Source organism: Pelmatolapia mariae, linkage group LG9 (genome assembly GCF_036321145.2).
Source record: "Pelmatolapia mariae isolate MD_Pm_ZW linkage group LG9, Pm_UMD_F_2, whole genome shotgun sequence".
In the NCBI taxonomy this organism is placed as follows: domain Eukaryota; kingdom Metazoa; phylum Chordata; class Actinopteri; order Cichliformes; family Cichlidae; genus Pelmatolapia; species Pelmatolapia mariae.
The window spans coordinates 2,855,122-2,875,398 of NC_086235.1; the positions used below are offsets into that span (position 1 = coordinate 2,855,122).

Here is a 20,277-nt window from a genome sequence, read left to right on the forward strand (position 1 = left end):
AAATAAAATACTTCAACTTTTTGCTGATAACTGCCATTCTTTCTGAAGAAGTCCGTTTCACTAACCGGAGAAGGCTTTTATTTTGGAGGCAGCAGCAGGAGGCGACACTGAGCTCAGGTAAATTCATCAGCTGAGGTCTGCTCAGCGCTGGAAGTTAGCGTGGACTCTCTCTGGGGTAAATGTCGATGTGTTTTTTGTGGACTCACTGTCCTGACACACTCGCTGGGATTATATAACCTCGGACAGGCTGCTCAGCCCTCAGAACTCGCTCCCACAGCGTCGCACAGATGGGTGAACAGAAGAAAAGCTCCGAGGGAGTGAAATACTACAGACTGGCAGAGATAGAGAAGCAGAACTCCTTCAAATCGACGTGGATCATCATCCACAACAAAGTCTACGATGTGACCAAGTTTCTGGAGGAGGTGAGCTCAGTGTCTGGGTGTTGAGGGTGGTGGGAGTGCAGCGGTATTATGTGTGTGTGGAAATCAGCCAAAACAGGAAATGAGGAAACTAGACACCCTGAACTGAGAGGGTGAAAAATCCAACCAAACCGCTTTTGAATGCATCTTTAGCAGCTTTTAATTTCACAGTACAGACTGGAGCCTTCTCAGAATTGCAGGGGTCCCAGGAAGGGCCCCAGAGGAACCCGACAAACTTAGACAATAAGTCAAAGGTCAGATGAGAAGTATCCAAATCAGTGCAGGTGTCTCAGTTATAACGGAGACCGGATTTGTTTGGGTTTTGTGGTCTATGGAAGCCCAGAAATACCAAAAGACTCTGGACATAGATGGATAGGATTATTGATTAGAAACTGAATGTCTGTGTTTTGTGGGACTGTCAGACTGAACGAGACATTTAGAGTCAATCCTGGATTTTTCATTTTTAAACTGGTCATGTTTTATTGGGACATTGTCAAAAATGTAATTGTGACCATCAACAGTTTCAATTTCTGATCAAAAAAGATTTAGTGACAATAAATGATGGTATTGATCTTTGCATTGATTAAAAGCTTTTAAACTGGCCAGACACCAGCTTCACTGACCAGTGTCTGTCTGTACCTAATGAAACAGTGTTCACTGATGTTGGGATATTTAGTGATGATTTCTTTGTTTCACTGGAACAAAAATGGGATTAAAACAACAAAAAACATATTTCATAACAATAAAAATAAAATAATAGTAATAATAATGTATGTAAAAATTAAATAAAAAAATATTTTGGCAGATTTACTTTTTAAACATTAAACTATAAACCTGAAAGGACTTTTTTTTCCCAGTTGATCAATATATAAAATAAATCCTTCTGACGAACGACGCTCAGCCAAATTCTAATGTCGGCCTGATATCTGTATTTAAGCAAATTAAAAGGGTGTTAGCGATGTCAGCGGCTTATTTATCTGTCAGAGGTCACATGAAAGCGTTTCGGTTTAGTTGCAGCCCCTGAGAAGTTATTGATTATCGTATTAAACCTGAGAAATAAAGCTATCCCTGCAAACCTGCGTGTTTCCTGTTTTTATGGTCCCCCTGACACCAAACTCAGTGTGTGTGTTTCAGCCTGTTGGTTTTGTGATGTTGGGCACCAATGATTGGTCAATAACCGTACTATAATGATCGGAGCATGTGCATGTTTATATGTCTGTATGTGCCCTATTTCCTCCTTCACTGTTGGGCCAATCTGAATGAATCCGTTCTTATCATCTATGTGTCTTTACAACGATTTATCACAAACACCAATACTTTTGATTTTCATATCCAACCCTCTGTTTCTGTTCCTTTCCTGTGTCACGTTCAGTGTTTGTCACTAAAATTTGTGTCCACTGTGGAATTTTCTGTTCCGATTGTTGAGCTGACTGATTTTGATTAAGTTAAGGTGAAGTTACTCTGGGTACCTGCAACATTTAAATAAAAGTTTTAGACTCCAGTTTAGTAGTATTAGAGAGATGACCCTGTATGCAGCACATGGCAACAGTGGGAAGGAAGAACTTCCTTTTAACAGGAAGAAACTTCCAACAGAACCAGGCTCAGGGAGGTTTGGCCTCTTTGGGCCTAGAAAACATATGAATGAATAAATGCATCTGACTGCCTCTGATTGGTCTAGAAAAGGTGTGATGATTGATATAATGAAGTGGTACCTGGCCGTCTGTGTGCAGGTTTATTGCAGGTTTAACGTGCTGCTCTGAAGCACAGAGCGATCTAAGGCCGTAAACATGGATCGCTTGAGTTTGCATGCAGCAAATGTGACTGCTGCACACACTGACCCCAAAGCGTCAGCCCCACCACCCTTCACCTCCACCTCTGTTCAGTTTTACACCGTCCCTTTGCTTTCAGATATCGTCAGGCTTCAGTTTTCTGCTGATTCACTGGACGAACTCTGCCACAGTTTGCTCTCTGGCTTTGTGCTGCAGACTCTGGTGAATCATTGGCAGGTTGCAGTGATGCAGCTATGGGGGGGGGGGGGGCAGGGTTTATAACATGTGACTACACAAAGAGGGATAACTCGCTCTGACTCACTTCAGATCTAAACCAGATGTGTTTTCATTGTTAATTTAATCCTGGAGACGTCAGCGTATGTGTGGAATTGTTCAATTAAAGATGAACGCCAGGACGTTTTTGATCCAAATCAGAAATATCCAGGAAACTGGATTCACTGGTGGAAGTGTTCACACCCTTTACATGCAGATAATAAGCACTCGATAGCAGAGCTGATTGGAGTTGATGAGTTGAGCATCAGTTACATGCTGCACAGCTGTCCATGTTTGCTTTGCACGATGAGACAATGAGCATACCCCGGGTAGTCCCTCTTTTTTCTTCCTGTAGACTTATGAGGTTTTGTGGTCACATGACAGCTAGTCACATGATGTTAATGATTTGGACATGTAACAGTGCAGAGACTAAAGGTCTAGGGACCAGTCTGCAACCATCTGCCAACCTCAGGTCACTGGAAGAAAATGATTACTCTCCAACTGGTTGGCCAGAGGGTGCTGGCAGACCTGAAGGCCAGACATTGACTGCCTGGAAACTACCGGTTGCTAGGGAAAAAATTTATTCACCAACCACTTCCTTGTGATTTCTTTGGTCGCTAGGCTTGCAGACTGCTGTGTCACCTGTAATGTAATAAACGCTGCATCTGGAAACAAAAGGTAGCACCCTTTGAAACATGGCGGCTGCAGCACTGCGGTGGAGCTTTTACTTTGACAGTAAACGTTCTCAATTTCCAGTTTGTGTCACAGTTTCAGGTTTCAGTACCGCTCAGCGAGTAGTTAGCAGAGAAGTCAGTGTCTTCCATGCAAGCTACGGGCAAATGTGACAATCGGCTCACAACCAAAACAATCATCAGCCAGAGAAAGCGTGCTCACGCTTTGTTCTGATGATCAATAAAAAGCCAAAAAGTGGCTAACTTCCAAACCCTAACAGCCAGCTAGCTATCCTCAGTGTGTTTCCTCTCTTATTAAAAAAAATCTCCCCTGAAGTCATTCATTTTTTTATTTTTATGGGGAGTTTCCTCCGTTTATTGATGTTAGCGATTAGCAGACTCTAAGCTAACGTTAGCTAGCGCTAGTCCATGTTGGTGACTAGAACAAAGGAGTCTTCATATCCTCAGGATCTGGTTGTAAATACTGCAAAAGTACAATAATTTATACAATTTAAAGTTTTACCGTAACAAAGCTAACTGCCGCTAATCATTAAGGACTAATCTGTGAATATTGTGTCCATGATTTCATGGATTGTGGTTAGAAGTCTATTGATTAGCAAATGTCTTTACAAAGGTCAGATTAGTGAGACAGTCACGGGTTTTTTTCCTTTTAATTATCCATTACTCGTCCCTGGGTAATTCGAGGGATCAGTAATGGCTTCAACTGGTTATAAACTGTTTGCTTTAAAATTAATATGAATATTGTTTTTGGTTTTATGTGAAGAAAATCTTAAACTGTAAAGTAAACCTGTCAGACAAATACAGGGAAAATTTTAATACAAGACCCAGATGTGCACTCTAATGCCTGCTACAAAACTGAAGTACTTATCTTTGGACCCAAAAAAGATCGACCAAATATCAGTAATCAGCTTAAACTGGTCCAACTAGAAACTACTGACCAGGCCAGAAATTCAGGTGTAATAATGGACTCAGACCTGAACCTGCAGGGCCACATAAAAGTAATAACAAGGTCAGCCTTCTATCACCTGAGGAACATTTCTAGCGTTAAAGGACTGATGACACATCACCTAGAAAAACTCATCCATGCATTTATCTCTTGCCGCCTTGATACTGTAACAGTATCTTCACAGGTTTACCTAAAAAATCAATCAGACAACTGCAGCTGATCCAGAACGCTGCTGCTCGTGTTCTCACTAGAACCAAGAAAATAGAGCACATTACTCCAGTTCTAAAGTCATTACACTGGCTCCCTGTAGCTCAGAGAATAGACTTTAAAGTGTTTTTATTAGTTTATAAATCCTTGGATGGGTTAGCACCAGAGTACATCAGAGATCTGCTATCATGGTACAAACCCTCCAGATCAGTCGGGTCCTCCAGCTCTAGTTTACTGACTGTCCCTAGAACCAGAACTAAACCTGGAGAAGCAGCTTTTAGTTTCTATGCTCCTCACATCTGGAACACACTATCGGGAGAATGCAAAGCTGCAGAGACACTGAACCCTTTCAAGTCTAAAATTAAAACTTACTTATTTACACTTGCTTATGAGTAACTGATCCTATTATGGCTCTCTACTTGTTTGTTTTTCATTTTCATACAAATTATTTTCTTGATTATTGGTTTATTGTAAATGTTTTCTTTTATCAGTTTAATCATGTAAAGCACTTTGAGTTGCCTTGTGCTGAAAGTGTGCTATACAAATAAAATTGCCTTGCTTGGTTATGACTAACAGCCTGGACCTTTGGCAGCTCAGCTCCTCCCTGGTCACAGCTTATCTGAATGAATGGCGTCTCCTTGTACAGAGTTCAGGGTGTGGGTGTGTTGGCCAACAGTCAGCGAACAGATTGAGGCCTCTCGGACTCGTCTCACTGCTCCGGTTCACTCAGAGTGCAAAGACATGCTCAGCAGCGATTTCTGGATCCAGCTGTTTTATAGCAGCTGTTTTAAGGCAGCTGTCCAGAGGTGAGCCGAGAGCGGTGGTTCACTGCAGGTCAGAGCTAACCTGTGAATCATTAATTAATGAGACGCAGGTAAAGACAAAGAGAAGATGGGGAGGACGGTCCAATCACAGACATCTGATCCCAAACATACCTCATGTGTAGAGAGGTTTACAGCGTTTCATCAGATCTGGTCCTGTAAAGCGACCCTACAGCCGCCCGACTACAACCCGTGTCTCTGAGTGTGGCAGAGGCGAGCTGCGGTGTGCACGTCATGTCTGCCATGTTTCTCCAGCCTGCATGTGGGCAGCTTCTTACAAGCCTGATTGCACCATGCAGCGCTGAAACTGGCTCTGCAGCTTCAGCTGTGTGACTGTGACTCACAGCGCGTCTCTGTGCTGCGTCTGTGACGGCTTATCTCGCTGCTTCTCGTGGCAGAGAGGGACACGCACGCCTCTGTTTAATGAGGGCGACCAGCATCAGTGTTACTGTGAGCGTGCACGCGGACCTGTCACGGCGTGTTACCGTGCCGACCGCAACTGGAACCTAAAGCAATGTGAGGATTTGTGTTTAGCCTCGACTTTAACGAGTGACTGGTTAGAAACTGTGTGTTTAAAAGTGTGAATGTGTGCGTGAGGAGGTGAACTGACGGCTCTGTGTGTGTTTGCGGTGTCAGCACCCCGGAGGAGAGGAGGTGCTGAGGGAGCAGGCGGGAGGAAACGCCACGGAGAGCTTCGAGGACGTCGGACACTCCACCGACGCCCGAGAGATGGCCAGCAGCATGGTGATCGGAGAGGTGCACCCGGTCAGTGCGTGTGTCTGTGTGTCTGTATGTCTGTGTGTGTGCGTGTCTGTGTGTGTGTGTGTGTGTGTGTGTGTGTGTGTGTGTGTGTGCGTGTGTCTGTGTGTGTGTGTGTGTGTGTGTGTCTGTGTCTGTGTCTGTGTGTGTGTGTCTGTGTGTGACTTGACTGCACTGTGGGACGTGCTGCCTGTGACATCACTGACTGTCTGTGTTTCTGTCTGCAGGACGACAGACACAAACTCTCCCAGCCTGTGGTAAGTGAAGCATACATACATAGGCAAACACTGGACACGAGTGTGATGACAGCAATACTTTGGTTTTGGTTTTGCACTGGGACACAGACACTCCCGCTCTCTGCTGTCACGTCCACTCTCCTCCCCCTCTGACTGTCACTGTGAACATATAAAGAGTCACAATCACATCCCAGCACACCTGTTCACCCCGCCCCTGCGCCGCCCCGGGAGCTCACTGCGTCAGCCCTCCTCTGCAGATGGCCAGAGACCACACCCACGCCACAACTTTAATCACAGCAGATCACAGAAACGTGTCAAACGTTTAAACCAGGGGTGTCAAACTCAATTGCACAGGGGGCCAAAACTCAAGGCACACTTTAGGTCGCGGGCCAAACAAGATAAACATTTGTTGAACACACTAAAACAATGTTTTTTAAACATAAATATGAATAAAAACAGACAGGAATATTATTCCAGATTAAATAAACTTAAAAAAATAAACTTTAACTTTAAATATTTTGCTCTTTATAAAACTATATCCTGTCAAAATTATGCAAGTTAGAAATATGAACATGCTGCCAAAAACCCCAGAAAAAAATAAATGAAAGCAAACACAAGGTTGGAGCCGCATGTAGACGGAGCTGGGCATTGCTTCAGGAATGGAACTAATAAACTGTGCGGCCCATTCAGTGTCGTACTTTGCCTTGAGTGTATCATTACACTGCAGCTCCATCTGAATCTGCACAGGTGCAGTTCAGCAAAGTCCGCTGACTTGGTTCAACATTACTTGGCAACAGGGAAAGTGAGGCAGGTTGCACTGGTGCATTTGTGACAGCTTCACTTGAAATGCCTTCACCACATCATACATGTCATGTCCATGAACTGACAGATTTCCTTGCTGAGCTCAAAAACTCTATTGAGAATTTTTATCCCAACTCAGCCAACGGACCTCTGTATGATGAGGAATGTCGGCAAACTCTGAATCTATTTCCCACATAAAAGACTGAAATTGACGGTGATTTAAACTTTTAGCTCAGATAAAATTTACGGTTTGCGTTACGGTGATCATTACATGCTCCATTTTTAGGACTTTACCACACAGCCTTTCCTGGTGTATGATGCAGTGATATGCTGTTAACTCACTGTACAGTTCTCCTCCTGCATCTTTACTCGCATCCTGCTGACTAGTCCGCTTTTTTCACCGCACAACACCGGAGCTCCATCTGTTGTAAGTCCAACAAGTTTGTCCCAGGGCAGTTTCACGTCGGTTACACTTTGACATACGTTTTAAAAAATGTCTTTTCCTGTCGTTGTCCCGTGCATCGATTTAATGTTCAATATTTCCTCTCCACGGATGAAGATGGCCAGCTGTGCAATGTCCATCATGTCTATACTTTCATCCACAGCAAGAGAGTATGCAATGAAGTGTTTGCTTCTTTCACACAACTGTGTTCTTAAATCAGTGGCCATCTCACAAACCCGATCAGCAACCGTATTTCTCCTCAGGCTCACATTTGCCAAAATCTGCGTTTTGTCTGGACACAAGACGTCGCACAGCTTCATCATGCAGCTCTTCAGAGTGCAGGGCTGATTTGGCTCCTCTGCTACAATAAAACTTGCTTTCACGACAGCTTCACTTTGTGATTTTTGCTCTGGTGAAACACGACTGCTGAAATGTTAGATTCTTCTTTAGACTTCTACTTTCTGTAGTTTCTGCTCTGCATTTAGGTTTTTCAGCTTATCCTGACGTTTTGTCTCGTAGTGCCGTCTTGAATTAAATTCCTTAATTACAGCCACATTAGCTCCACTAATAAGACACACGGGTTTACCAGCAATGTCTGTAAACATATATTCAGTCACCCACTGGCGCTGAAAGGCTCTGCTTTCAGAATCAACTTTTCTCTCCACCATTGTGAGCGGCTAGCTTCGCAATAACAGAAGTTTGACTTGATTGATGCGGGAATGTTCCCAGTTAGCCTAGCGTTCAGCATGGAGGCTGCAGCGCTGCATTATGGGATCTGTAGTTTGTCTATTATTAGCGCCTCACATCGCCGGGCCATGCATAACAATAATAATACATCTATATAAAATGATCTCGCGGGCCAGATATAAATGTACGCCGGGCCGGATGTGGCCCGCGGGCCTTGACTTTGACACATGTGGTTTAAACTGAGACGATCTAAAGAGGTGATGGTCTGAGGAGAGCTGCTCACATACGACAAGAACCAGCTGATTTTCCCCAGAAAACACCAGGATAATGCTAATGCGTGCTGATTGGTTAGTTAAGGGTTCGATGACACCGATTTCCAAAGGATAACTATGGCAGATGTTAGGGGGCGTGGCTAAAGCCCAACAGAAAGCTCCACAGGTGCAGACGAAGCAGCGCGTCACGATGTCGAGCTCTTCTTTCAAAAACGAGATGAACACTTGCCAAAGTTCACGTTTGTGTTCTGCAGCTCATTCTGGGCGAGCTCGAGAGCGCCCCCTGGTGTATTTATCACAGTGACCTTTGACCCTTTGATGGGTTTATTGTAAACACAGCGATGTAGCCACGGGAGTGACTCTTTTTGTGTTTTACAGGAAACACTGGTGACCACTGTGAAGGAAGAGCCCAGGTGAGCCACACACAGACACACACAGACACACACACACAGACACACACAGACACAGACAGACACACACACAGACACACACAGACACACAGACACACACACAGACACACACACACACAGACACACAGACACAGACACACACAGACACACACACACAGACTCACACACACACACAGACACACACAGACACAGACACACACACACACACAGACTCACACACACACAGGCACACACACACAGACACACACACACACACAGACACACACACACAGACTCACACAGACACAGACAGACACAGACACACACACACACACACAGACACACAGACTCACACACACACACAGACACACACACACACACAGACTCACACAAAGACACACACACACAGACACACACACACAGACTGACACACACACACAGACACAGACACACACACACACACACAGACACACACACACACACAGACACAGACACACAGAGTGGGTTTGTGTGCGCTCACTAACTGTGCGTCTGTCCTGCAGCTGGTGGTCGAACATGCTGATCCCCGCTCTGGTTGCACTCATCGTCACGGTGATATACCACATGTACTCCTCTGAGTGATGTCATCACACACTGATGTGATGTCACCAGCAGGCACCGACTTCTGATTGACAGCCAATAGCAGTGAGAGGTTGCCATGGCTCCTCCTCCCAGCGTAGGGTGGCGTTTTTAGAGCAGACGAACGGCGGCTGCGGACCACCTGACCAAATAGACACACCCCCGCAGGAGCGTCTGTTCTAGGATCACTGACTCTACGCCAGTAATGACCCTGTAATTCATTTCATCCTGTTTAACCTATCAACCAATGACGTGGCATTATGTTAATGAAGTAATTTACATTGTTGAATTCACCGTGACAACGGGCGCCGCAGCGAATCCTCATGCTCTGAAATTGTGTAGAAATGCAGCGGATGTATAAATTGTTAGAACTTTTTATATGTTTGTAACTGAATGTAAATAAAATTTTAAAACATGCAATCAGCAGCTAACGACACGTCATGTGACCGCGTCACAGCCGCCATGACACTCACCTGTTAAAGTGGACCTATTCTGCTCATTTCCACCATTTTGTTTTTTTAGTCAAATAAAAAAAAAAACGTGAACACATCCTCTGTCTTAACACTGCCCCCTGGTGGTGAAAAATACCTTTAACTAGCTTTATTCTGATTGGCTGATTTGAACAACAGGTGGGTGGAGCTTCTGTTCCTGAGATGACCATATAAGTTCCTCTCTGTGACATCAGAGAGACCCAAAAGTAGAAAAAGTGTGGTAAACGGAGCCTTTAGAGCTCACTCACAGACCTCATTATTAGAAGCTTTTCCAGGACAGGAAGTACGACACGGAGGACGAGGAGCAGCAGAATGAGTCCACTTAACTGTTGTGTAATTGTTGAGCAGGAACCAGAGTCCAGTTTTGAAACTGTGAGTCTGATCACAGCGTTCATGTGCTGTAACTTTAAATATCAGCCTGTTTGAGACCACACACACTTCTGTTTGAACACTTTGAAAAATGATCCAGAGAGCAACAAGTTGAAGATTAAAAACATGATCTCTGAAAATGTTCCACAATTTGCCGTCCAATCGTAACGCCTCTCAGACTGCCTGAAGAGCCTGTACATAAAAGATGGACCCAGCCAACGTGTTTGTGTAAGAAATAGCTGGTCGCTGTCAATCACAGAGTAGCCACACCCTAAATCATTTAACCCTGAATTGGGACAAAATCTAAACAAGACTAAAACCTGAGACTGAGACCATCAGGAAGATTTTACTGAGGTTAAAAATTAAGAGAGAAGCAGCTCATTGTCCACAGACTGGCTGCTACATGCAGCTGACTCATTCAGACCGACGCACACGTCCATCTTCTACGTACAGTCTACACACAGTCGAGGTCAGATTTTTATTTCATGCTGCTGTGTTTGCAGGAAATTATTGAATAAAAACATTCAGACGTTGAGTTTGTCCAGCTGAGATTTATTCAAAGTGCCTTTGCAAGGCCAGATCACGAACACGAGACCTTGTTTAAAGAAAAGCAGCAGCTGTGATGGATGTGACGGTGTCAAGGATCTCCAGACGAGCAGCGGCGTCCGTGGGATCGTGCAGCTTCTGCTCGTCCAGTCACGGCCGTTTGAGTCCTGATTTACAGAGACACGTGATCGGGTCATGTGACCGGCACTAAATGGCAGAAAAAACACCAGGAGTTCACTGTGTTTATCTGGACGTTGTGTTCAGTGGGAGAAAAGTTTCATCATCATCATCCTCAAGCTAATCGTCCAGATGAACAAAATCGACTTTTTGGGCGTTTGGAGCACGCATCAGGACAAAAACAATCCAACTGTAAGTCAGCAGAGGAAAAGCACACAGTTATTATCACACAAACATTCAACTCTCCGTCATCCTCGTGGGCAACGAGTCACAGAAAGCTGTGTTTCAGCTCAGGGTGTTTCAGGTCTGCTGCTTTCGTGGTTTTCACTGAAGCTTCTGAAACGCTGTTCAGAGAGCAGAGTCATCTCCGCACTCTTCTTCTGTTCCTCTCTTTACGATCCCATCCGTCTGCTTCTTCCTCGGCTTCCTGAACTTCCTGACGTTCCTCTGCTTTTAAAAACATCTTGTTGTGGATGCTGAAGGCTTTAAAGAAACGAGTGGACGTTTTGTCTCAGTTATTTTAGACTCGTGAGGTAATCGTCCTCGTTGGTCATCTTACACCTGCTGTACTTGTTTATTAAATCATGGTGGGAACAGCTGTGGTATCAGAAGGTCACACGAGGTCACAGGAAAGAGTTATTTGAGGGTTTTTTGTGGAATATGGGAAACAGTGGAGCTGCAGGATAATGGCTCCCTGGCAGCTTCTCAAAATGAGACGATCGAAACAGAAACATATTTAAATGGTTTGGAGGATGAACGTGTAGAAATACAGCTAAGGTCAGAAAACACAACTTTAAATCATTCTCAGTTATAAAAGGCTGTGGCTTTTATTTTGAAGTGTCGCTTCCTGTTGAAATGCTGGGATTCCTCTGGGCTGAAGCAGAGATGTTGGAGCTCATCAGCGCTCAGAGATGGAGGCTGAGAGGAAGCAGCTGCACTGATAAACTGACAGCTCTGCAGCGCCACATGGAGGACACACAGCCACTCCCGTCACACACAGCCACATGCTGTCACACACTCAGGAACCTAAAAATAACACAAGAAGGAAATGAGGAGATCATTTGGACAGAAACTAAATATGTGACATGAAAGTAAATATAAACAGTTTATGGAAGTAAATGCATGAATGCGCCCACAGAGGGAGGTGAAAAGGACAAATGCTGCCACCCAGAGGTGAAATAGACCAACTACAGGCTGCACAGCAGGTTTAAAGGTAAATGAGATGCTCATGAAGTGCGTGCATCACACACACACACACAAACACACACACACACACACACACACACAGGCTCTGTTATTAAATTGCAGCAGTTTCATCTCAGACTGCATCGTGTACAAAACTAGACGTTTTCTCAGAGGAGCGTCAGTGATGTCACCACACACCAGCACAGTGGACCCAGTGAGGTCATGCTGTAAAACAGAGGTGTCAAACATAAGGTCTGGGAGCAGGGAATGGCCTGGTAATGGCTCCAGTCTGGTCCACTGGAGGATGTGACGGATTGTTACAGCTTTCTGTGCAGATACAGACGCTGCCCGGCCCTTTATACACTCCAGACTCACTGAGGTATAGATAAACCATCCAATGACAGAAACGTGTCACAGTGGAGCCAAAGTGAGAAAATGGCTACAGGATAGTCTGGCCAATCAGCTACCAGAACCTTGTATGTGACCCACGATATAAAATAACACTCTAAAACATCCTTGCTTTAAAAGTACTCGTCGTACGGCAGGAGCTGCTGAGGCCAAGCTCCTGGTGAGCAGCTTGTGTGGACGCTGCGGTGATGGAGGGTTGGGGACTTCCACTCACTGTGCTGCACCTTTATGTCTCCACTTTGCAGTAACACTGCTGACGGTTGGTTGTGGAAAATCTGGCAGGGAAGAAATTTCACAACCTGCCTTGTTGCAACGATGGCTTCCTGTTACGGCGTGGCGCCCGGATCTGTGAGCGCTTTCAAAAATCATTTCACAAATCTGTGACAAAACAGCTGAAAGCAAAGCTTAATACTTGTTTCAGTCGGTACGGCTGCACCTGCTGATTTCAGTTTGACCTGCAGACTCTGCTGCAGAGCTGCAGGACCCACACAGCGACGTGCACGCCTCGCTCTACCATCACCAAACTGTGTGACATCATTTAACGTGTAGCTGCAGAGCTCAGCTGTGACCTCTGTGATAAGCCTGATCCCCCAGGCTCATCCATACACCCCCACCCTCCAGCTGAAAGTACCAAACCTGCAGTTCCTCTAACGTCCAGCAGAGGCTCCAGCACTCAGTCAGCTCCCACAGACTCCCACCTTAAACTTTTACAGCAGAAATAAAGACGTTTACAGCCTGATACAGAAAGCAGATAAAGTCTGTGGCCTCTGTGATTGACAGGTGGTTGTAGCTGCTAGCTTCACCTGAACTGGACCTCTGGGCCATGTTTGTGCTGTTGGAGCCTTTTGGGTCATTTTTAATGACATCATGTGACCAATAACATGGCTGCTGTGAGGTTACTGTGGCAACAGAGCGTCTGAGAGCTCCAGCTTTACTCCGAGAAACTCAAGGAGGTCATTGTAGTGCATCCATACAGGTTAAGGATGGCGTGTTAACCAAGCAAAGGGCGGCTGTGTGACATCACAGCTCCTCTCTCATTCATGCTCACAGGTCCTGAGGTCACAGAGGTCAAACAACCATCGACTAAAACAGGAGTATTTGTTCCTGCGTCAGGTAACAAAGAAACGGACCCAGCTTAAGTTTATAAATATCTTTTGCATAATTAATGCATAAATGTTTAAAAAGTTCAGTAAGAGAAAAGAGAAGCAGCGATGTGACATGCTGGTGTAGAAAAATCCTCCCAGAGTGGAGACGGAGACAGCTTCTTCACCTCTGCCCAGCAACGTGAGAACGGTTCTCATAAAATGATAAAGAACTTGTTGTTCCTCTTATTAGAAGAACCCAGTACTGACCGCTGCTGGTGTTCAGGCTCTACAGTCAGACCAGGTTCTGTGGTTGATGGGCTCAGGAGGGAACCACCGCTCCTCTCTGCATCCACGCCACCACCCTCCAATCAGACCAATCCAGGCTGAAGAGGACACGGCATCACCACTGAAAACATCTGGAGCTTTGAAAACACCACAGAGGAAACATCTGGCTTTAAAGGCAGAGGACAGAGGCTCACTCCTCTCACACTTTCAACATGTCAGAATCTCTGCTTCCTGTTCGGCTCAGCATCGTTTTACAGTGCGGCGTGTGATGACGTCACCAGAAGCAGGAAAACAGCCAAAGCGATTCAGTTACTTTTACTAAATATGAATCATGTGACAACATTCAGGAATCTTTCCTTTCCATCAGTGAGCAGCGTCCACGTCACAGTTAAAAAACTAAAAGTTTAAACTTCTCTGCCAGGATTTCATTTTTCCTGCTGTGACGTCTGAAACTTTGAAGCGTCCTGACCTCAGGAACTGAGACCAGTGAGAGAAACGCTGCCAGCGGTCAGAGAGAGCAGGACATCAGAGCTGAAGGTCAGAGACAGAAGCAAGGAAGGAGCTTTGCGACGAACGGACAGCTTTACGATACAGAGGTTTTACGCAGGATGGAGAGGTTTTACGCACCGCTCAGGTGGCGTGGAAGGCGGCGCTGACAAAGGCCGGGCACTCAGCGGTACCTGACGGTGTAGTTCTGCCCCTCGTTGTTGTCCCAGAACTCCCCCTCCTCACACTTCAGGTAAACGGCGAGGTGCACGGCGGAGCCGGGGTCCGCGAGGGGCGGGGTGTACACGGTGAAGGTGAAGCGCTCCCCCACCAAACCCTGTTCGTCCACGGCCACGGGCACCGCCTGCGCGTCCATGTGGGACAGCCAGTCGTTGAAGGTGTACCTCACTCCGACCTCCTTGCCGGTGGCGCAGCCGCTCAGGACCCGCACGTGCCCCTGCACGTCCAGCTGCGTGGCGGCGAGCCGTTCCAGACAGACCCGGAGCCGCCGGACTCTCTGTTCCGTGTCCCGGAGCTCCGGGAGGCACGCAAGCGGCCGATCCGCGGGCAAGCCGGCGGCGAAGCTGTGGCACAGGCCGCTCAGGAGGTCCTGCTGCTCCAGGGGGAAGCTCTTGTGCCGGGACAGGACCTTGCTGGGGATCTGCGGCTCTTCCAGGGAGTTGAAGTGCTTCACTCGGGCCAGGCTCAGCCCCAGGGAGTCCGCGAACTTCACGCGCTTCCTGCCCTCCTCCGCTCCGCGGGCTCCTCCCGGGCAGGCCGGCAGGGACTTTGCTCTCCTCCCGTCCTTCAGGAACCTCTCCAGCTGAGACGCGTCCAGCTCGTCGTCCAGGTCCTCCTCCTCCTCCTGCTCCTCCTCCTGCTCCTCCATCCCTCTCTTCGTGGCACTCTCACGGGTCTGTGGAGGAGAGCTGTTGCCCGGGTGCCGAGGCTCGTGTCCGGCAGGAGTCCTCGCGCTTGTCTTGTCTCCACCTGTCTTCAGACTCCCGCCCCTAGATGACAGCAGAGCGCGTGCGCTGTTCTCACATCAGCTGCTGTCACGTAAACACCTGCGTGCGCACAACAACAACAACAGAGCCACGCGCCGCTGTGAACTCATGTTTCCGGACAGCTGGACTCTGACACGTCACATGACCTCCGCGAGCCCATCTTTGAGCTTTTTATGAGTTTTATTTTGAAATTCTGACTGTTTTGACCGCGCGAGCTCAGTCAGACTCCGTTATGTAACAGCTGCGTCACTCCTGGGGATAGTAAACAAACCGGTGACGCAATCCTGACGTCACTTTGTTTGCAGTCGGGATTTCCTTATAGGGAGAAATCGTGGGGGAGTATGTAATGTAACCAGCGCTAAATACACCTGTACAGGTGTGAGGAAGTCGTTCTGAATCTGTTTATCTGAGTCAGACCGATCCGAAAACAGAAGCATCATTCAAAGTTTCTAAACATCCTGACAGGAGAAGAGTCTGCAGCTCCGTCTGAACTCTGAGCTGTGAGGATCTCTGGAAGGACACTCAGAGCTCTTCTTTGGATGTTTCTGTTGTTCTGTTCTCTGTGAGGATGATCCCACACCGCTCCAGTCATGCTGAGGTCCGGGCTCTGACAGAGTTTCTATCCAGGTGAGCGTTTACTGCACCGGCAGCGTGTTTGGGATAGACTCGAGTGAAGCCATGACAGAGCCTCCATCGTGCTTCACAGATGGCTGCAGACTCTCACTGCCTGCTGATGGCACGTTTATAAACTTCATGCAGGAACGTGAATTATCTGTGTGCTTTATTATAAAGTCACAGCTGCCTTACAAACAGGCAGTTATCATTTATCCACGCTGGTTATAATTAAGTGTTACTAAGCAATCAATGAAAGCAGGACTTCATGAGCTCTCTGTGTGATTCAGCAGCGCATCAGCAGGGGGCAGCATTTGCTTTATCATCTGCAGTGGATAAACTTTCATCAGTTTATCTGGAAACCACAAACTACCAGCATGTTACTGGTTTATTCAGATTATGAGGAGCTTTAAGAATAAAATATCTCCATATTTCTGCGTCCAGACTGTAGATGGTAAAAACCAAGAGGAGGAGACCAATCAGAGATCTGAGGAAGCCTGGAGGTGTTCGCGGTAAGAATGTAGGAAGAGGAGTCTGAGTTCCTCTTCCTCAGACAGGATTCACAGGAAATAATATTGCAGCTCTCTCTGTTTACGCTGAAGCTTTAAAATCTATCGTCTATTCATAAATATTTCACTGTCTGTTCTTAAATTATGGTTGATCTTTATTTAATGGAGGGTTTTTTGAATACTGGTTTTCTTAAGCTTACCGTTGCTTTAACTCTGAAATATGAAGGAACTGGTGACTCTTTGATCAACAACAGGACCTCTGCTGTCACTGCCACCCAGTCCACAGCACACCAAACCGGACACTCAGCCTCGAGCCCCCACCCCGACCCTGTTAACCCCATCCCAAGCGGGAACCGACCCCTGGCTTTGTCAGGCTTTCTGCAGAGCTGCAGAATGACCTGGCCACCTGTGTGAGGCCAGGTAAAGAGGCTCAGAACATTAAAAACCCTCAGGAGGAGCTCATCTGAACACAGAAAGATCCAGTTAATTGATTTGATTTGACTGTCTAATGTCAATCGAAGCGTGTAACGCTATAGAAACAGACGTGATCATTTCCACAGGCTCCTCGTCCTGCAGCCTGTGGAAATGATCAGAGAGATTTGTGACAAATCTAAACACCTGAGGTTAAATCCTCCATGTTTGTTCCTCCTTATAAGGTAACGATGGGATGATGTCAGGATGATGGTGATGATGATGTCACGTGTTTGTTTTGGCGGTCTGGATGACGCAGCTGTGGAGCCACGTGGAGCGTCGTTACATAACAGAGCGAGACTGTGGATGGACTTCAGCTCCCCGTGACCTCATCGAGCAGCTTTCACCTCTTTTAAACTTTATGGTGTCAAACATGTGGCTCTGGGGCCACAACCGGCCGCCACAGAGGATTCAGGTGACTCCTCGGTTTTTTTTATGTCCCTGGTCAGGTGACCTCAGCCTTACAGCAACTGCAATTGGTTCGTTTGGAGACAGAACCTCCGCCACCAGCCAGAGTTCTGCACCATCACACCTCAGGATCTGCCTCAGAGCTCAGAGGGTTCAATCAGGAAACACAGGTAATGAAGAAATGACGCCTTCTGTCTCACTGATGACCGGTCCAGGTGTTCCTCACCTCTCACCTGTCACAGGCTTTTTCCCTGTGCCTGTAACGCTCACACACATCCAGGGTTCAGAGCGGAGGAGCCGGGGATCGAATCATCGACCTGCCAAGTGATGATGACCCGCTCTGCCCCCAGAGAGCTGCCCCACTCATCGTAACCTCCACCACTTCCACGAACCTCCTCTGAGGTCTGCCTCTGGTCCAATAATATCCGCTGAGCCTCCTCTGCACACGCTCACAACTGTTATGTAACAGTGCTGCTGACTGAGCCACATGACGTCAGACAGGTGTGTGTGTGTGTGTGTGTGTGTGTGTGTGTGTGTGTGTGTGTGTGTGTGTGTGTGTGTGTGTGTGTGTCTTTCGGAGATTTGACCTTTTTTCAAACTTTTTCTTAAACAGAAACATTTTTGTGATCAAAGTAAAACTACAAAAGAAGACCTGATGTTTCATCAACGCTGAGCTTCAGTGAGCTGCAGCTGCACATCTGTCTGGAACATCTGTCTCAGCCCTGAGTGAAGAAGCAGCTATGGGTGCTTCTGGCAGGCTGACCTGTGACCTCTGACCCTGAGCCTGTCACAGACTGTATGGGACACAAAGAACGCACATGGAGCGCACGTGGGGCTCCTGACACAGAGACTGCTGGATAAGGTGTTTGTGGGCGGAGCCTCGCGCGTCAGAGGGTCTGTGTTGTTGTTTTGCTCTTTGTGCACAAACAGGTGAAGGTTGACGGTCTGTTACGTGACGCCGCGCCTGTCTCTGTGACAGCTGCTACGCCCCGAGGACACTGCAAGCGCTCTGCTGTCAGAGGGGGCGGGGGGCTCTATACAAGCTGCCGGACTCCGGACCCGCCCGCAGCTCACAGGCCGCCTGGCTGCCGGGCACCCATGTCCCGCTCACCCCCTCAGATCCACGCCGGCGGAGAGCACACGGAGAACGGAATGAAGCAGGAGGAGGAGGAGGGGGCGGATGAGGAAGACCTGGACGACGAGCTGGACGCGTCTCAGCTGGAGAAGTTCATTCGGGACCGGAGGAGAGCCAAGTCCCTGCCGGCGTACCCGGCGCTGCTGAACGGACCCCACGGAGCGGAGGAGGGCAGGAAGCGCGTGAAGTTCGCGGACTCCATGGGGCTGAGCCTGGCCCGAGTGAAGCACTTCAACTCCCTGGAAGAGCCGCAGATCCCCAGCAAGGTCCTGTCCCGGCACAGGAGCTTCCCCCTGGAGCAGCAGGACCTCCTGAGCAGCCTGTGCCACAGCTTTGCCGCCGGCCTGCGCGCGGACCTCCCGGAGCTCCGGGACACTGAGCGGAGAGTCCGGCGGCTCCGGGTCTGCCTAGAGAGGCTCGCCGCCACGCAACTGGACGTGCGGGGGCACGTGCGGGTCTTGAGCGGCTGCGCCGGCAAGGAGGTCGGAGTGAGGTACACCTTCAACGACTGGCTGTCCCACGTGGACGCGCAGGCGGTGCCCGTGGCTGCGAACGAGCCGGGTTTGGTGGGGGAGCGCTTCGCCTTCACCTTGTACACCCCGCCCCTCGCAGACCCCGGCTCCGCCGTGCACCTCGCCGTTTACCTGAAGTGCGAGGAGGGGGAGTTCTGGGACAACAACGAGGGGCAGAACTACACCGTCAGGTACCGCTGCGTGCCCGGCCACGCGCCGTTTGTCAGCGCCGCCTTCCACGCCACCTGAGCCGTGCATAAACGTAAACATCTCTGCGTAAAACCTCTCCACCCCTGCGTAAACTAGCTGCTGTGTCCCGTGCTCGGATCAGTGAAGCTGAGTTAGTCTCAGGCTGCAGGCCCAGCACGCCTCACCTCTCTGTTTCCTTGATTTTAAATCTTTAGTGCCCTTTTTTAAACCGACCTCTGACACTGAGCCTTTGACGTGTCTAGAGGACCGCAGTACAACTCAGAGACAGTTCCAGATGTTTCTCTGAAGCAGACGGACTCTCTCTCTCCCAGAGGACGCTTTAAACTGCTGACAGTTTTTACAGGTAACCCAACTATCTGCGTCTCACGTCCGCTCTTGGACTCCAGCTCTTGATTAGAATAATAGATGGATTAATTGCTGAGTACATTTTCTGTCACGCTTGGGCTTGGTGTGACGTCACAGATCAGTGTAATGAAACTGTTTGATTTTTGTGACCTGATTAAAAATGAAGCTGCTCATGTTCAGGATGTCCAGTTTTGTATTTTAACTTGATGTGTCCTTTGAAACAAATAAAAGTGACGCTGGAAGCCGGAAGTCTTTCTGTTTTTCTTCAGTGTGCAGATTCAGATTCTGTTTGTTTCATCCTGATTTATTTCAGCAGGACTTTTGTGCTTTGGTTGCATTTAGAGTTTCTTTCATACATACATTTTTCATCGTGCTTTATTTGGACCCAACAACCTTTGTTGAGGCCGTTATTTCTGTTTCCATGTGTGTTAGTTTTGTGTTGTGTGTGTTTGTGTGTGCAGATCGTCCACAGAGAAGCTTCTCCATCAGCTGCAGGAGGCGGTTCAGACTCTCAAACACGCCGTCTGTCTGAGCTCTGCTGCAGCCTCTGAGCGCGCTCACATTAAAGTGGGCGTTGCCTGCATCATTTCAGTCTTCTTCTACACAGATTGGACCAATCAAGAGCCGCCTGCTTCAGTCAGAGTCATCATCAGAGTAGATCAGTTTGAGGCTCTGAGCAGAGGTTGAAGGTTCAAATCCAGCTTT

The 20,277-nt window shown here is 47.7% G+C and overlaps 3 protein-coding genes across 5 annotated transcripts; 2 read left to right on the plus strand and 1 right to left on the minus strand.

Moving 5' to 3' along the window:
- The first annotated feature begins 141 nt into the window (after window positions 1–141).
- On the plus strand, window positions 142–10,726 carry LOC134635105 (cytochrome b5). The gene is made up of 5 exons (XM_063484612.1): window positions 142–422; window positions 5,764–5,892; window positions 6,114–6,143; window positions 8,703–8,737; window positions 9,256–10,726. The coding sequence occupies exons 1-5, from the start codon at window positions 288–290 to the stop codon at window positions 9,332–9,334; spliced, it is 408 nt and encodes a 135-aa protein (XP_063340682.1). The 5' UTR covers window positions 142–287; the 3' UTR covers window positions 9,335–10,726.
- Window positions 10,723–15,595, minus strand: LOC134635104 (protein phosphatase 1 regulatory subunit 3G-like). 3 transcript variants are annotated; one of them, XR_010573793.1, is made up of 2 exons: window positions 13,860–15,595; window positions 10,723–11,940 (listed from the first exon to the last, which is right to left on the minus strand). XR_010573793.1 is itself a non-coding variant. In XM_063484610.1 (2 exons), the coding sequence occupies exons 1-2, from the start codon at window positions 15,250–15,252 to the stop codon at window positions 11,925–11,927; spliced, it is 711 nt and encodes a 236-aa protein (XP_063340680.1). In that variant the 5' UTR covers window positions 15,253–15,595; the 3' UTR covers window positions 10,723–11,924. The 3 variants fall into 3 exon arrangements, 2 of the variants coding, with proteins under 2 accessions (XP_063340680.1, XP_063340681.1); XM_063484610.1 differs by having other exon boundaries at window positions 14,558–15,595; XM_063484611.1 differs by having other exon boundaries at window positions 10,724–11,940; window positions 14,505–15,595.
- Window positions 15,596–17,985: 2,390 nt separating this feature from the next.
- Window positions 17,986–19,735, plus strand: LOC134634739 (protein phosphatase 1 regulatory subunit 3G-like). Its single transcript, XM_063484079.1, has one exon. The coding sequence runs from the start codon at window positions 18,469–18,471 to the stop codon at window positions 19,264–19,266; it is 798 nt and encodes a 265-aa protein (XP_063340149.1). The 5' UTR covers window positions 17,986–18,468; the 3' UTR covers window positions 19,267–19,735.
- Window positions 19,736–20,277: the final 542 nt, after the last annotated feature.

Bases quoted from the DNA above. Each gene is read 5' to 3' on its own strand.
- LOC134635104 (XM_063484610.1), bottom strand. From the start codon at position 15,252: ATGGAGGAGCAGGAGGAGGAGCAGGAGGAGGAGGAGGACCTGGACGAC.
- LOC134635105 (XM_063484612.1), top strand. From the start codon at position 288: ATGGGTGAACAGAAGAAAAGCTCCGAGGGAGTGAAATACTACAGACTG. The intron at 423-5,763 runs GTGAGCTCAGTG...TTGCGGTGTCAG, and splicing joins TGACCAAGTTTCTGGAGGAG to CACCCCGGAGGAGAGGAGGT. The intron at 6,144-8,702 runs GTAAGTGAAGCA...TGTGTTTTACAG, and splicing joins ACAAACTCTCCCAGCCTGTG to GAAACACTGGTGACCACTGT.
- LOC134634739 (XM_063484079.1), top strand. From the start codon at position 18,469: ATGTCCCGCTCACCCCCTCAGATCCACGCCGGCGGAGAGCACACGGAG.